This window comes from Erythrolamprus reginae, chromosome 2 (assembly GCF_031021105.1).
Source record: "Erythrolamprus reginae isolate rEryReg1 chromosome 2, rEryReg1.hap1, whole genome shotgun sequence".
Lineage (NCBI taxonomy): Eukaryota > Metazoa > Chordata > Lepidosauria > Squamata > Dipsadidae > Erythrolamprus > Erythrolamprus reginae.
Genome location: NC_091951.1, coordinates 161116430 through 161133916, shown reverse-complemented (window position 1 = coordinate 161133916; position 17487 = coordinate 161116430). Strand labels below are relative to the sequence as shown.

The following is a 17487-nucleotide window of genomic DNA, read 5'->3' as shown; positions in this document are numbered from 1 at the left end:
CCCAATGAAAATCTTCACCGGAGAAAGTAGCACTGCTACTTTCCCATATCTAGGTCTGAATTTTGACTGAAGACTGAATTCTGAACTGGTGATCTTTTCTATAATGTTCTCCAAAAAAGGAGAATTTGGAGACTGAGCAGTGGTTTCCACCATGCTGGCTTTTTTAGGAGGACACATACCACTTTGGTAGTATCTTCACCTTCCTTTAAAGCAGCGGTCGGCAATCTTAAACACTCAAAGAGCCACTTGGGCCCATTTCCCAGAAAAAACAAAAGAGCCGGAGCCACAAAACCTGGGTGGGCATGGCTAACTCGATGTCACTCACTCCCACCCAGCCACATGACCTCCAGTCATGTCTACCTGTTTTGTGGCTCTGTGGGAAATAGGTAACTCCCCCTCTTTCTGTCTCTCTTCCTCTCTCATCTCTTTTTCTCTGTCTCCCTCTCTATCTTCCTTTTATCCCTCTCTCATTTGTCTGTCTGTCTCTTTCTCTCTCTTACTCCCTGCTCCCCACTCTTTCTGAGTCTCTCTCTGTGTGTCTCGCTCTCTCTCTCTCACTCCCTGCCTCTTCTCACTGTCGGAAAGTCCTGCCTCCCTGCCTGCTCTCGATCGGGCTTTTTTGCCAGCTGTTTGTGTTTGGGGGTTTTTTCCCTTCATTTTGGAAAAGCAGGCTAGCAGAGCAATGAGTGGTGGGAGCTTCCCTTCCCTTGCCCTGCTCCCCTGCCCGCCTATGCTGGGGCTGGAAGATGTGCACGAGAGGAGAGGAAGGGGAAGGAGGAGGAGATTGCACTCATTGCTCCACTAGCCCAGCTTTCCAAAAGGAAGGAAGAAAAAACCCCACTGGCAATAAGCCCGAAAGAAAGCGGGCAGGGTGGCAGGCTTTTCCGACAGTGAGAAGAGACACAGAGGCAGGGAGCTAGAAACAGTGAGACACAAACACACACAGTCACACAGAGTCTATCTCTCTCTCCCCCTCTTTGTTTATCACTGTGTGTTTCTCTTCTGTCTCTCTCAACCCCTCTGTGTATCACACTGTATGTCTCACTCTCTCTCTCTGTGCCCCCCCACCACAGCTGGGTCAAGCCAGCAAGTTCTTTTTGGGGTGCTTTGCTACATCTTTTATTTCCTCTGTTTGGAAATACGGGATGGCAGAGGGACAATCACCAGTAGCAGCTTCCTTTCGGCTGACCGTTCTCCTTACACACACACACCCTTATCTCGAAACCTAGAACCTCGCAACACTTTTTGCGCGTAGAGCGGGGGAAGGAAACTGGACTGGGAATCCAGCTTACCTGCTGCTGCTCTTCCAAGTCTGAGGAGATCCCCATGCAGGGAAAAGCGCTCAACAGGACACAGCTTCTCTCCTGCACAGATGCTCCGGCCATCGACTCACACTCACTCACTCACTCATGCCTGCATATACACCGTATTGTCTTTTACAGGGTGTCCTGGAATAACTGGGAAACAGGGAATTCATGAAAAAAACAGAATAAATCAGGGGGAAAACCAAACTGTATTAAAATGTTTAAAAGTCAGGGGAAAATCATGTAAAAAAATAGGATTGAACTGCCTGGCAGAGTCAAGCAAAAGTGAGCATAACTGTGGCAACAACTTGCTTGCTCAGTTACCGATATTTCTCCATGGCTTAGCCGTTTGGTATGACATCATCTACGATCGTGCCTTAACTAGATTGCAAGTGACAGGGAAACGTCAGGGAAATATCAGGGAATTTCAAAATGCTTTCCCCCGGACACCCTGCTTTTAGTGTCTTCCCTGTATTACATGTGCCCTTCACCTTCTTTCCTCATTTCCCCTGCAGTTGCACATACACATGAACCTTTCATGTGCATATACACATGAAAGGTTCGTGTTCTCTTTCCCTGGCCTCCATCACTCACACTTATGACCTGTGCAGAGCCTCTCAGGATCTCTCCACTCCCTGCAACACCTCTGCACTTTTTACCTGGCGCTCCCTCTGCTTCCTCTGTTTAACAACCCACACCTTGGGATATGACAAAAGCCAGTCTATGAGGATTTCTGTTTGCTAAGTGATGCAATGTCATATTTTAGAAGTACAGTAATCCCTCGCTACTTCACGGTTCATCTTTTGCGGATTCGTGACTTCACGGGTTTTCAAAGGGCGCTTAAATCCATTGAAAATTTTAAATTCATTAAAAATTCATAAAATTCTTCTACAGTACTACTGTACTCTATTAAAGAAACTGGTAGGATATCACATGTAGTTCCAACTGAGAAACATTATAGAATGACTGTTTAATGCAAAGGGTGGGTTTTAAAAGTCCAAATACTCGTTAAATACATAAAAAATATCTTTCCTCTACTTCACGGAAATTCATTTTTCACGGGTGGTCTTGGAACGCATCCCCTCTGAAAAACGAGGGATCACTGTACATCATTTAGCAATTCCATTTCCAATTTCACATGTAACTCAAGGGCTACCTGTACATGCTGTGCGTTTTTAACCCATTTATACATTGCTCACTCAATTTTGATGGTACGTTACTACAATTAAAATAGCAGCTATTAAAATATGGCATAGCATGTTTAATTCCTAAATGCCAATTGAAACGAGACAAAACCTCCTCACTTCTTTTCTGTGAAACGTAAAAGGAGGAGACTGCTCTGTTTCCGTTGAAGGTACTTTTTATTTGGAGCGGGCAATTAATTGGTTTCTCCTTGATGTTACTGTTCCGAGAAGAAAAGCTAACCTTGGTAGAATAGGTTACTCATCATTTCCCTTGTGAATCATCCTTAGTCTACTAGTGTTTGGCAGCTTGCCAATAATTGTAGGAGGAAAAGGCAGAAATCTGAAGCTGTTTAGAACTTATTCTTTCCTTGGTCTGTTCTTATCTTGAATAGGATAGGGAGGTAGTAGTTCTTTTGCTACTATTTTTTTTTTTAAATGGCTCTTTGGGAAATGGCATCTCAGAAAAATGCAGCTTCAAAAGAGCCAACATTATTTGTCATGACATAAAAAGAAATGATGTAAAAACTAGAAAGTTCTTACATCACAGTCCTCTGTGCATTTATCTCAGAATAACTTCAATTGAACTCAGGGAAACTTACTTGCAAGTGAATAATCATAAGATGGCTCTAGTGTAGACTCAGTACACCTTGAGTTTTCCTTTAATCTAAATTCTGCTCACAAGAAAGTCGGTTGCAAGAATGGGGCAATTGTTTACTTGATTATGTCTGTAGTTTCCTGAAAAGCTGTTTCAGAAAGTTGAGGCACCATCCACAATAGTTTGGAAGATGGCCGTGACAGCTTGGAAGAAGAAAGAGTTCAGATAAGATAGTTTCAATTTTCTTGTAGAATGCTTCGACTTAATCTCATTTCTTTCTGTAAATGGAAAAGATGGCACAATCTATAATCTGTATGCCAGTCCTGTAGAGGGTCCACCTAAAATCCTCTCAACTACTTCCAAATTAAAATAGTTTGATGCAGTTGAACATCAATCTGCAATTGATAATTTTGTAACAGTTCTACCATTTTGTCCTCATATTTATGTTTGTTTTTGTTTTGTTTTTGCAGACATGGAGATATGCTATTTCTTTTTCCATCAAGCGCACATGGCTCTGAAAACATGGATACCTCAATTTCTCAAGGAATACGCCCACCAGGTGTTCCCCAGGTGGTAGAAGATGAAATTGATCAGTACCTAATAAAACAGGATGGGAAAATTTATAGAAGCAGAGACCAGCAATTGTAAATATCATTGTGTTTTCTTATTCCACAAAATTCCTCACATTGCTCTTTGTTTCCTATTTTCCTTCTCTGTTCCCCATTCTCAAAGGTAACTAGAGTAATCCCATGTCAATTCATGTTGAAGCACTTTCCCACAATTTGGTAGTAACTTAGTTCTCTGAGATGGGTTGATAATAGCTGAAGATGCTCCATGTTTCACTGCTGCTTATGTGGAACAACTCAAAAACAGATTCTTTCTTTAGAAATCTGGAAAATTGATGTATTGATCTTTAGAACAGGCAAGGAGTGGGTGGGGGGGGATAGTACTGGCTTTTGTAATAAAATCTGCCACATATTTTGATAGAAGTTCTGTCATATGGTAATGAATACATGGCTATATGTTCAGTAAATATCCGCTCTGAAATTTTCACTGAAAGTAGCCTCAGACAGATTTGTAATCCAATTCCTTTAAAAAAACCCATATTATTGTTGTCCATAAAGAACACTGACAGTCATTGAAAAGGTCTGATCCATGTTAATTGTTGTTAGACTTACCTGACCTTCAAATCGTTTAGAGATTTGTAGAATGAAGTACATCTTAGTAATCATTTGTTAAAAGCACATGATGAAATAATATTGTAGCTTTCATTTGTTTCCATCTAAAACCTTGGAGTGCCACAGTTTGGCATACATCCTTACATCTGTACTGTAGGAGTAATAATAGTAGACATGAATAGTTTCAGCCAAGTCTGGGTAAAATATGGAGTAGCTTCTTATTTTAGCTAAAAATTGTGCAAGAGAGCTGTAAGCATGTAATATAAGCTTGATTTGCTTTTATTAAATACGATTGCTTATTCAGAATTCCAGTATTCTCAGTAAAAGTCCTGCCCTTCTGGAATTTAATCATTGGGGTTAGATTAACTGGATTTCTAGTTACAGCAGCAAACTATGAAAAATATTTAGTCAACTAAAGTACAGAAGCCCTTGATTTAACATTATGAATTATGGGGAAGAAACTTCTGAAGTGGCAGCTACTGGAAATCTCCTGGGCCTTGCTGGATGGCTGATTAGTTTGAAGATAATTTCCAGTTTAATTGACATTTAAAGCATGCTTAGAACTGTGCATCCCAAACATCAACAGCATGGAAGATATGAAATCGTCACTAACAAAGATAGGATGGTTAATGCCCGTGCAAGAGCAAAATTGATAATTTATGAATGCTAAATCTCTTATTCAAATTATAATATTACAGACATTACCCTTAAAGTAACAATATATTTCTTTGGAATCTAAGCTGGGGCTGCATTTCATATTAGTCTTCATGTCCTTTTAATTAGTGTAGTTTTGAAATATTTGAGCTTCTTTAAGTAAGCTAGAGAAAAATAATAACATTGAATTACAGAAAGGCGGCACAGATAATCTGTTGTTAAGGCAGAACGAGAAGTCATATAAAAATTGTATGGGCATGATTGTAGATAATTTGCTTGGTTTTTACCTTCTAAATCTTTTGCACAAGAGGTGGGTTGGTCCTGGTTCAGACCCGTTCTATTAAACCAGAAGTGGGAATTCTCTCCCCTCCCGCTCACCAAATCGGGAGTGATCGCCAGTTGGCCACATCCCCAAACTGGCTCTAATTTTGTTTTTGGCTTCTGCACATGCTTAGAAGCTGTTTTTTGCTCCTACACATGCTTAGAAGCTTGGCTTTTGGCATAGTGCATGTCCATGTGGCCCTCACGTGCAGATGCGGTGCAGGAGGAAGCGGACTGGTGGTGAGGTAATTTAGAACCCACCCCTGTTTTGCACCTTCAGAACTTCAGAGATGGTGGATGCTTTATTATTTCTCATATACTGTATATTGAGAAGCTTAGAATTGCTTTCGATAGCCATTTTGTTCCTAGCTGGAATCTTTAAAGAGACACGAAATACATTATTCTCACAGGGTACACTGAGAACATTGTAATATTTGGTATCTGTCTGAAGAAATGGCATTGTGACCACCAGAAGGCTACTTTTGGAGTATAGATATAAATTTTACAGTAGACCATAATAGTAACTATTATAAGAATCTGATTTATATTTTTATAATGTTATTTCTTTTAAGGTTAGATAGGTCTATACCACCCCTTTATGTAGTTTTCCATGTATTGGAATCATAGCTTCAGTGAAGATCAAAAACCAAAAACCTTTGAATAGGGAAGTATTGTTGGCAGTTGTGTGATTTTGAAAAAAGTGTTCATGAAAACATCATAGGCTAAAAATCTCTTTTGTTGAATTTATGCCTAACTTTATATATATAGTGAAAGTTGCTAAGAACATAACTAAACTTTATAAAGAAAATGCCAATAGCAGAGAAAGAAAGTTGTTCTGAAAGACCTGCTGTTAAAATAAATATAGAATAAATGAAAGATTTTTAAAATAATTGAATAATAGTCTATTGCCTCCTTAAATAGATGGAAATGGAAGATGCTGCTCTGGATTTGTTCTGTAACAATATAACCAATCTGTCCGTCTATTCCATTATTAACAAAAATAGCATTACAGTATATCTTATCAGTACTCGCCATAATTACATTTTTGAAATTAGGGAACATTTTCATTCTTAGCTGGTGTGTGCTTAGCCATTTGTTAATCTGAGATCAGTACAGGCAGTCCTTACTTAACGACTACTCATTCAGCAACTGCTTGAAGTTATGACAGTGCTGAATGAATGGTATTTTACAATAGGTTCTTGATGTTACAACTATTTGAAATGCTCTCATGGTGACGTAATCAAAATTCAGGTACTTCACAGTCTGTTCACATTGAGGGCCACAAGGTGTCCTTTGACTTCACTTACTCACCTGCCTCCTCTCCATCTCTCTCCTTTTGGCCATCATGCATTCTGCTTCCCTCTGTATCCCTATTGCTCTGCATTCAGCTGCCCCTCTCTACCATCTCCAGCTGACCTTTGCTGCCTTCTTCTGTTGACGCGATATGCCTGGCCTGACCCTCTGCAAGGCCGTTGCTGGCTATGTGAGACCTTCTGAAGATCTTGTCAGGAGCAGGCAGAAGCAGAAGAAGATGGTGAAGCTCAGCTGGGATAGCAGGGGTGCTGAATGCCAGGGGTAAACACAAGGACGGATATTTCTTAATTATTTTAATATTAGATTTGTCATATATGCTGTTTTATTATTGTTGTTAGCCGCCCCGAGTCTTCGGAGAGGGGTGGCATACAAATCTAATAAATAAACAAACAAACAAGCAAACATGGTGGGTAGATAGGCAGGACAGGAGAAACATGAGGTCCTCACCTAATGACTGCTGGGTCCCGCGTAACAATTGCAACATGGAAGTGCTATTGCTAAGTGGTGCAGTCATGTCATGTTTTGCTTAATGACTGCTTTGCTTAGCAATGGAAATTCCAGTCCGTTGGGCTCATATTAATTTATTAATCTGTATTAAGTATTAATCTGTAATGCTTTACAAAATAGTCCTTCTATTTACTATTTTTGTCAGTAAATTTAGCTGCTGATGTTCTCTTTACACAGATGTCGACATGGTCCATTGGGTAAATGTGTACATTGTGTACCTTTAGAGGTAAGCAGTTAAGTGAAAGCTATTATAGTAATACTTTACAAGGTAAAAGTTTTCTTGATGTATAAAGTTGCTTTAATGGCATCAATAGAGAGGATGTTGTTGAAACTTTAATGTATCCTAGCTGTGCTGATAACGGTTAAAGAGGCAAAATTGGATCCTTGGATTTACCTGTCAAATCAAAACTTGGATTTATCTGGGTTTTTTGACATCTGGCTTTTTGCAGTAGTGGTTTTAAAAGGATATACTATTTCATGTTACAAGTTTCAAGAAAGCATATGCAGTTGATATTTTCCACTTATATTGGAAGTGGATTCTTTCCTTTTTAAAAGCTACAACTGAAAGCTGCTTATGGGGGAGGTATGCTTACATCCTGCACTGTTTTTATTAATGACTTATATAATAATCTTTTAATCATTTTTAGTTGTGCACAGATTCTTCAGTTAGCTAGGTAACTTCTGCTAGAATTCTCTAGCTTTGTTTTCAGCTCTGTAAGCTAAAAAACCCCCCAAGAATGTTACATCCATGAGACAGGTTGGGTTTCTAAAGCTATTTTGTACAAGAGTAAAATATTTTAACATGCGGGGGAGGGAGAAGAAAAGGCTCCACTATTACTGTCAGAATAGTAACGGCTGTGGAAAAGGCATAATGTTGCCTAATTATTTCCACATTGAACACGAACAGAATATTGAGACTAAAAGATCCATTTGTACGGTGATCAATGTATTATCAAGCAGGTGTCTGACCTGTTTTTCCTTTCTGTATGTGGTCTTGGCAGCCTTTTGATGAGGATTATTTAAACCATCTGGAACCTCCTGTGAAGCATATGTCATTCCATGCCTACATCAGGAAACTGACCGGAGGTGCAGATAAGTAAGAAACTTTGTACCTACTGCAGAGAAGTAGAAAGGTGACGTAGATGACAAAATCTGAAAAAGTAGAAAATGATAGGGCAAAAACAAATTGGCTTCAAATAGTAAAAATCGCTTTTAAATAAGTTTATTATATTGGGGTGAGATGAATTTTATTTTTTATGCTTGGTTGTTGAGATTAAGCTGACATATACGTTGATGCAGCGAAGACATTTTTGAAGGAGGTAACAAATCTACAGTTTTGTCACATTATCATCAAACGTCAGAATTTTAAAAAATTATCCTAGAAACACAATCTTTCCATTAATAGGTCATGTACATTTCTTTCTTTGGTGATATCTCATAAAAAGTATTCTGTGCATAGAAGGTGGCAAATGTTAAAACATCTTTATTATTTATTATGCTGTGAATCTGCAACTGATACTGCTCATGTTTAGAGTTTCTACGTTGATCATACTGTACTAGGGGTTATTTGCATACTTTATATGTTTGCTAGCACCAGTGTAAATGCGAGAAGAGGTAGGTTAGTTTCTGCGTTGAACTGCTGACTTCCTCCTCCCCCATCCCCAAGTTTGCAATGAGGATTAGGGAGTTACAGTGTTCCCTCGATTTCCGTGGGGGATGCGTTCCGAGACCACCCGCGAAAGTCGAATTTCCGCGAAGTAGAGATGCGGAAGTAAATACACCATTTTTGGCTATGAACAGTATCACAAGCCATCCCTTAACACTTTAAACCACTAAATTACCATTTCCCATTCCTTTAACAACCATTTACTCACCATTATTACTGGTACTCACCAATGAATAGTGATCCTGATATTTATAAACAAAACTATTTATTAACAATAATTATTTTTTTATTTATTTGCAAAAATTATTAGTTTGGCGATGACATATGACGTCATCGGATGGAAAAACCGTGGTATAGGGAAAAAACCGCGAAGTATTTTTTAATTAATATTTTTTGAAAAACCGTGGTATAGGCTATCCGCTAAGTTCGAACCCGCGAAAATCGAGGGAACACTGTATATGCAGCTTGCATATCGTTGTAGAGTCTGGTGCATCTTCTGGCAGGATGTCTGCTGTATGTTTATTGGTGGTTGCTTTTCTTTAAAGATTTTAAGCATGTTTCTTCTTTTGTTTAGGGGGAAGTTTGTTGCTCTTGAAAACATTAGCTGCAAGATTAAATCTGGATGTGAGGGGCATCCTCCATGGCCAGAAGGAATCTGTACCAAATGCCAGCCAAGTGCTATCACACTCAACAGGCAGGTAAGATGAGTATTACCCATAATAAAAACTAACTTTTCAAGGCAGTGGAGAAAATTCTTTCCTATAATGTTTGTTTTGGGAAGGAATAGCCAGGAGAATTTGAACAGTGTTTTGATAGCTTCTTGGTGACCAACTGTTAGTACTCATATAGGAAGATAAAGCAATATATTTATCTGATAGATTCCATATGTGTGTGTGTGTGTATGAAAGAAATCTCAGCAATTTTAAATTCCAACTGTGTTATTCTGATAAATGAGTGACCACACATTTCAATTATATAATAGCAGTGGATTTTGAGCAGCTGTAGCTGTAGAAGGAGTAGTAAAAAAAGATACCCCAAAACTCTAGGGCGGTGATGGCGAACCTTTTTTGGTTCACGTGCCAAAAGTGTGTGTGTGCACGTGCTAGCACGTGTGCATGTGCCCACACCCATTTCCTCCCCCCATGTATCTGCATCCCCTGTGCTTCCCCTACACATGCACACAATGTCCCTGTCCCGGTGTATGCACACAGGCCTCACTGAAGCCTGGGATGGTGAATAAACAGGCAAAATGGACTTCCGGTTTGCCTGTTGTGCTGTTTTTTGCACTCCAGAGGCTTCAGGCAACGGGCAAACCAGAAGTCCATTTTTCCAAACTTCCAGTTTGCCTGTCAGGCAGTTTTTTGCACTTTGAATAGCAAAACAGCCTTCCCCAAGGCCGAAAATCAGCTGGCTAATATGTGCATGCACCCTGGAGCTGACATAGAGCAACACTGTGTGTGCCCTCCAATATGGCTCCGTGTGCCACATATGGCTCTAAGGGATAGATACAGAAAAAAAGATACTACGAGGTTTAATTGTTGATGGTGCTGAAGGAGTTGCATGAAGCTGGGCCACCATACTGCCTATTCCCTGTTTTCCCGCAATCCTAGATATGCAAAAGGTGGGCTTGGGTTTTCTATAGGTCCTTGTTTAATAACCTATGTAGCATTTTCAGAACCCTAAGGAGATTGAAATTTATGAACTATAATTAGCAATACCAAACGTATTAGAGCAAAGACATGTTTCAACCAAAAGTTACCAAAAATATGCCAAAACCATTTCAGCACTGAAATAGACTGCACCTATAAAAATATTGCTTCATTATGGATACATCTATGGGACTGCAAGGATAGAATCTCAACTGTTTGTCTTTGTTTATTCATGCTTATAAAGCTTTTCTTCAGCATTATTAATACTAACCAAAGTTTCAGGCTTGGGGACATTAACCAATACGTTAAGGAAGCAAAGCTTTACTCTTTTCTGATCTATACAATCTGAGAGGTTTCCCCACAATAATATTCTGGGGTTGGTTCACATTTAATTTGAAGTAGTTAACTCTTTTGGAGTTTAGTTTGATGGCAAAGTTAATTTTAAAAAGGTACATAAACAGTAAGAAGAAAGGAAGCACTTGCCTGAACTATTTATTTCTTTTTTAAACGAGTATTGGAAGGCTCTAGCACTTCATTACTAGCCTTCAACAAATATTTTATTTCCCTAGAGTGCTTTTAAATGGCATAGAGTGGCATAGAAGATATTCCTAGAAACTTTTTTTTAAAAAAAATGTGGGCCAGTCCAGGGCCCTTGTTTGAATTGTACTAAGCCATCAAGATCAACAAAAAACAAGTATTTTACACCCTACAAGTATAAAATACTAGGAACTGCCTAGGTCTGTGACTGAAAGAAGAACAGTCACACATGGATAGGTGATTTTTTATTGTTATGTCAACATGTCCATAGACCATGATTGGGATTCCATAGAGAAAGTTTGAATCGAATGTCTGGAAATTTACTCCTGCTACTGATATAAATTAGAGGCGCATTCTGACAATTCACTATGCAAGGAGTCCTTTCAAACTCTGGTATTCAAAAGTTGTGATCTCACTCGGGTTAAATAAGTATTGCTGCAGGATAAATAATTGTTACAACCATATCTTGCTTTTGTTGGGTCTCAATGATATTTCTTTGTATTAAATAAATGTTCTATTACAACAGTGAATTTTGCTGGTCATTCAAGGCACATGTCAGTCTATGTTATGTTGCATAGAGCAATAACTCAATATACAAAATATGTCTATGGATCCAAAAATATTGGAAAAAGTGAAGATCTATGAATGTATAAGAAATAATTGGCCATTTTCAGATATCACAGTAAACTAAATTCTTTAATATTGTTGAACTATGGCTCACAAATTTATAAGTAATACCTTTGAGAATCATATAGTTGAAGCAGGACTGCTAGAGAGAAGTGGAAAGAGAAATTCTGGATATTTATATGTGAAGTATGCAGAATATAAAGATACCTTGTGAGAATCCAAGCTGAGGTTTCTGCAATTTGTGAACCTCCCTAGCTAACATAGCATAAAAGAAGAGAAACAAGCTGAAGATTTTTTCTTCGTGGATCTAGATTTATTGTTCAGCTACTTCTATTAGCAGAAGCAGCCAAGTGGGAATGTGAAAAACAGTATGCTGTTCGTAAAAAGAATGTTGGCTTACCGTAATGGCATATGCAACAAGTTGAGTTAAAAAAAACAGCAGGCTAATATCCACAGTTTTGTGACTGTATTGAATTCTACTAATTCTGATAAAAAGAAGTTTTGATTATGACTTTATATTTATTTATTTTTAATGGCAGAAATATAGACACGTGGATAATATCATGTTTGAGAACCATACAATTGCAGATCGTTTCTTGGACTTCTGGAGAAAAACAGGAAATCAACATTTTGGATATCTATATGGGAGGTACACAGAACATAAAGACATTCCTCTGGGTATCCGAGCTGAGGTTTCTGCCATCTATGAACCTCCGCAGGTATCAAATTCTATTCTAAAATCTCCTGACTTGCTTCATTTAGGAGAATGCCTGGGAAGCAACATTTCTCTTCTATTTTACAATAATTGAAATAGAAAATTTCATTGATGTATTTTGTCACTCACAAACATATTAAAAAGAATAGGACCCAGAACAGACCCTTGTGGCACGCCGCTTGTAACCTGTCTCTGCTCAGAATACTCGCCATTAACAATAACTCTCTGATGTCTACGCTTCAGCCAGCTGCAAATCCATTGAACTATCCAGGGATTAAGTCCAATCTTCACTAATTTATCTATCAGCTCTTTATGTGGAACCGTATCAAAGGCTTTGCTGAAGTCCAGATAGGCAATATCCACAGCACCATCTTGATCCAACGCCTTTGTCAAAGAAATCAATGAGATTAGTCTGACATGATTTGCCTTCAGTAAAGCCATGCTGATTTGGGTCCAATAAGTTATTGCTTTTTAGGTGCTGATTTATCCTCTTTTTGAGTAGAGTCTCCATCATTTTAACTACAACTGATGGCAATCTAACTGGCCTGTAGTTACCAGCTTCTTCTCTACTGCCCTTCTTGTGGATAGGCACAACACTGGCCATTCTCCAATCCTCAGGAACATCTCCTGTTAACAGGGATTGGTTAAACAAATCAGTCAGGGGGGCAGCAATGACAGATCTGAGTTCTTTAAGAACTCTGGGGTGGATGCCATTTGGACCCATTGCCTTATTTATCTTTAATCGTTCAAGTTCTTCTAAGACATCGGCTTCTAAGATCACTGGAGATGAATCCATACAGCTAGAAGCAGTGCTATATCCCTCTATAGTATTATTTTGTAAGGTGTCTTTTGAGAAAACTGAACAGAAGTAGCTATTGAAATGGTCAGCGATCTCCTTATTCCCATTAATGCATGTATTATTCCCGGTACTAAGCTTCGTGATGCTGCAGTTTTTCTTCTTCCTATCACTAATATATCTGAAGAAGGTCCCCCCCCCCCCCCGCCCGTTCTTTACAGATTTGGCAATTTCTTCCTCTTTTGAGGCTTCAGCAGCATATATTATCTGTTTCGCCTACTTTTGTCTCATTTTATACACCTGTTTATCAGCTATACTTCCAGACTATTTATACCTCCTATAGGCAGCCTTTTTTTCATTGACTATAGCCCTTACATCATTGCTAAACCATAGCGGTTTCTTCTTCCTTTTACCTTTAGTTATTTGTCTTACATACAGTCCAGTGGCTTTTAAGATGGCATTTTTTAATACAGTCCACTGGGTGCTTGCTCCTGCCATTTTATCCCTCCCCTTTAATTCATTATTTAAATATTCCCCCATTGCATTAACATTTGTTTTTCTGAAATCCAATACTTTGGTTGCAGTATAGGATTGCTCACAATCAGTTTTTACATCAAACCACAAACATAGATGGTCACTGCAACCTAAATTTTCTCCCACCTTGACCTCTGAAACCCAATTCCCATTCGTAAAAACTAAATCTAGAATATTCTCTCCTCTAGTTGGTGTCTTAACCAGCTGTGCCAGAGCTGCTCCTGTAAAGGCCTCTACTATATTCTTACTTTTGCATGTAAGGGCACTGGGGATATTCCAGTCAACATCAGGCATGTTGAAATCACTCAACCACAATATCTCCCTTTACTGCCATTTGGGTAATTTCATCCACCATCTTGTTGTCATATTCCTCAGATTGCCCTGGAGGCCTATAGATCATCCCAATTCTAATGACAGAACCTTCTTTATTTTGCATGCAAATCCAGAGAGTCTCCAGATCTTTACATGTATTTTGAATTAGTGTTGTTTTTAGATTTCCTTTAACATAAATGGCTACTCCACCTCCCCTTCTCTCTATTCTATCCTTCCTATACAGTGTATATCCTGGTATGGATATTTCCCATTCATTAGAATCCTTAAACCATGTCTCAGTTATGGCAACCAGATCCAAATTATCTCTAGATATTATGGCCATTAACTCACAGAGCTTGTTGCTCAAGCTTCGAGCATTCGTGCACATTACCCGAAGAACATTATTTTCATTATTAGTTTGCCCCTTATCACCAACAACTACATCTATTTTATTTGCAGCTCCCTTTTCATTAAATCTCTTTAGGTATGTTTCCATTAAACAAAGGTTTGTAGGCGCTCTATTAACTTGCGCTTTGTAAATAATTGCTTTCCTATAATCTAGGAAAAAAGTCCCTGGATGCTTCCTTTTGCTTCTTCTGAAAATATGCCTGCACAATTTATATGGTTGAGGAAGATAGATTACCAAGTACGCATTCGTCTGTAATTGATAAGGATTTGTATTGCAAGCGTGGATATTTTTAATGTAACACCATGCTGAGCTGAAAACATGAATGATAGGCTAAGAACGTTAGGTACATCCAACTGAGTCAGCAACATGTATCTATTTCTTTTTATAAATTAGAATTTGCCCCTCACATTGTCAAGACAGCCAATCTCAGTCATACAACAATGACAGAGCTTGAGATCTTCATCAACATTTCTATTGCTATTGTTGATAAATCACTCTGAGTGTCGTCTTAGCCAAAGTGTTGTCCGAGCATGCAAATACATGCGGAAGTCCTTAAACAGTGTTGGTGAGGAGACAGTACCTTGCCATTATAAGTAGAAAGATTGGGGTATTTGGCTGCTTTGTAAAGGACGCCTCTCAATGGTTCATACAGCCCAATAAATTGGTAAGCTTAGGTGCCTTAGATATTTTTTCAAATCTGCAAGTTTATATTAAGTCACCAGATGGCACTCTTGACTGAGTATTGAAAGGCGATAAATGTTGTTATAACTGTAAGCATTTATCATTATTGTTCAGAATTGTAGAGGAAAAATTAATGTTGTGAGCCGCCCCGAGTCTTCGGAGAGGGGCGGCATACAAATCCAAATAATAAATAAATAAATAAATAAATAAATGTATACTTCTGCCCTAACTAGTTTTCCACATTTTAATCATGATCTGGAAACTATGCTAATTATTTACCATTAGTTATAATTATTCTTGAATTCTGGAATATAGGCAGAAACTCAAAGGGAATTTGCTGATAGGCATATATGCAAAAGTCAAATTAAAAAGAGAACTAAGTTACGTTTTCTTTCACCCATCCATCCATTTCATTTCTATGCCACCCATCTCACCAAATGACTTTATGTAAACTAGGGGAAGTGCCATATTTGTAGTCTAAAACAAATCCGTATCCCTGTGTCACTAGCCCTACTTCCTGAAAGACCAAAGACAACTGGAAAAGTATATACTGGAGGTATTTTTGAGAATAGAAGTGTTTTCCTTCCCTATTCCTTTTTTTTTTAAGGAGACAATAAAGTATTACTGCTGCAACCATTTCTTGTATTCTCCATCTTTTAAAATGGAAATCAAGGTTCATGACCTTGCATAATATATAATGGCTTCTTTCCTCTAAAAAATAGGGTGTGGGTATTGCAAAAAGCAAAAGAAAGGTCCAAGAAAGAGGACTTTTCTTTGAGAAGAAACTAAGGAATGCTTACAAGATTGCATAAAAAAGAAATGTAATTTAACTCTCGTTTTGTCTCTGTTTTTGTGGGCTTTTGGCTATCTCTTCCAACTATGTTACTCTTATTCTGATTCTTGAAAGTAAAGTTGAGTATCAGGGAAGCATACTTGTTCTAAATTTTATGTAAATACAGATCTGTTATATGCATAAGTGAAACTTCTGTAAATGGGACAAAGTGGCCTGTCTGTTTTCATTCTTCTGATATCTCCTCATTGTGGAGAATGTTATTTTCTCTTTCAAATGCTAAATGTCTACCTGTTAAAAATAGTTCTTTAATACGTTTGCTTTTTTTCTTCTTCTTTTAGATTGGTACACAAAATAGTCTAGAGCTCCTGGAAGACCCAAAAGCAGATGTTGTGGATGAGATTGCTGCAAAACTTGGCCTAAGAAAGGTATCAAAAGACATTTGAGTTGAAATACTGAAGAAAATTTCTTTATACAAGTGAAGAAAACCATACCAAGTACCGAATCATTTTGTTAATTTATGCAAATCATATTACATTATAATTGTATTGCAGTTGTGTAAAAGTATGTGTATTTTAAAGAAAAGAAATATTTTATAATAAGTTATTTGAGAAACCAAAAACCCCCAAAACCCTTTCTGCCTAATGGAGAAAAAAAAAGCGAGAAATCCAAAAAAGAAAAAAGAAAAAAGTCTGAATTTAAAAATAAATAAAATGACCCAAATTATATAAAATTATATATTTATAAAATTATATAAAAGAAAAACATTTTTAAAAGTTATGTACTGTTAAAATTATACAACCATCATTATATTTCAGTTTTTAAATAACATTAGTTAGTATGTTTAATTTTGACTAGTATTTTGATTTTCATTATCTAAAGACTGTCAGTGATTTTTTTTTTAAATTATGGCACATCAGCTTTCAGCTTTAGTTTTCTTATATAGGTGGAGGTAATTTATATTGTTAATCCCTGTTCCAGAGAAATGAAATAGATTTTATTTCCTGGATCTTGGGCATTTTAAATTCAGGGACACCAAATCACATGACAAATGTTAATTTGGATTTATGCAAGCATCTTTATCTACACATGGATTTTTTTTTCTTTTTGGCTGTAAATTTGTTTTCTAATACTGTAGTTGCCAACCTTTTGGGCTGGTAAATATGTTTGGGATTTTGAGAGTGCTGTCTGTGTTGTCACAAAATGCCATCAGGGGCTATGTTACAAAACAGTATTTTCACAGAAAACAAATAAGTGTGATTATAAGAAAGTGACAATTGGACAAGGACCCAAAGGTGAGACAAGGGGGAATGAGCTTAAAATCGAAAAGTTGGTCTTTTGCTCACATAGCATTATTTATATATTTGGATTGAATGACATTCCAGTTGATCAAACTTTTAGCAAGTTACAATTTTTTCTTTCAGTAATTAGAATTAAAATACTGAATACAAGGTAATAATAAAGTAAAATATAATTCCGATAAAGACACATGAGCTCAGTACTCATCAAACTTCTTTCACTTTGGATCAGCCACACTTCCATTCCATCCCCAGAAACGGTGTAGAAGAGCCATGTTTTCACCACTCTCTCAAGCGCCAATAGGGATGGACTGTCCTTACCTGTAGGGCAGGAATCCCCAAACCCCAGTCTCTAGACTGGCATCAGGCCATGGCATGCCAAAAATTGGTCCACGCAAACAAGTGAAGCCTCATCC

General features: G+C 37.8%; 1 protein-coding gene across 3 annotated transcripts in view; it reads left to right on the top strand.

Annotated features, from left to right (window-relative positions):
* NPLOC4 (NPL4 homolog, ubiquitin recognition factor) overlaps nt 1-17487 on the top strand; it is a 59108-nt gene that overhangs the window by 8539 nt on the left and 33082 nt on the right. For all 3 annotated transcript variants that reach the window (XM_070740222.1, XM_070740223.1, XM_070740221.1), the window contains exons 4-9: nt 3554-3727; nt 7235-7283; nt 8059-8153; nt 9298-9421; nt 12076-12255; nt 16115-16201. In XM_070740222.1, the coding sequence (XP_070596323.1) occupies nt 3554-3727; nt 7235-7283; nt 8059-8153; nt 9298-9421; nt 12076-12255; nt 16115-16201 (709 nt within the window). The remainder of the gene's footprint in view (nt 1-3553; nt 3728-7234; nt 7284-8058; nt 8154-9297; nt 9422-12075; nt 12256-16114; nt 16202-17487) is intronic.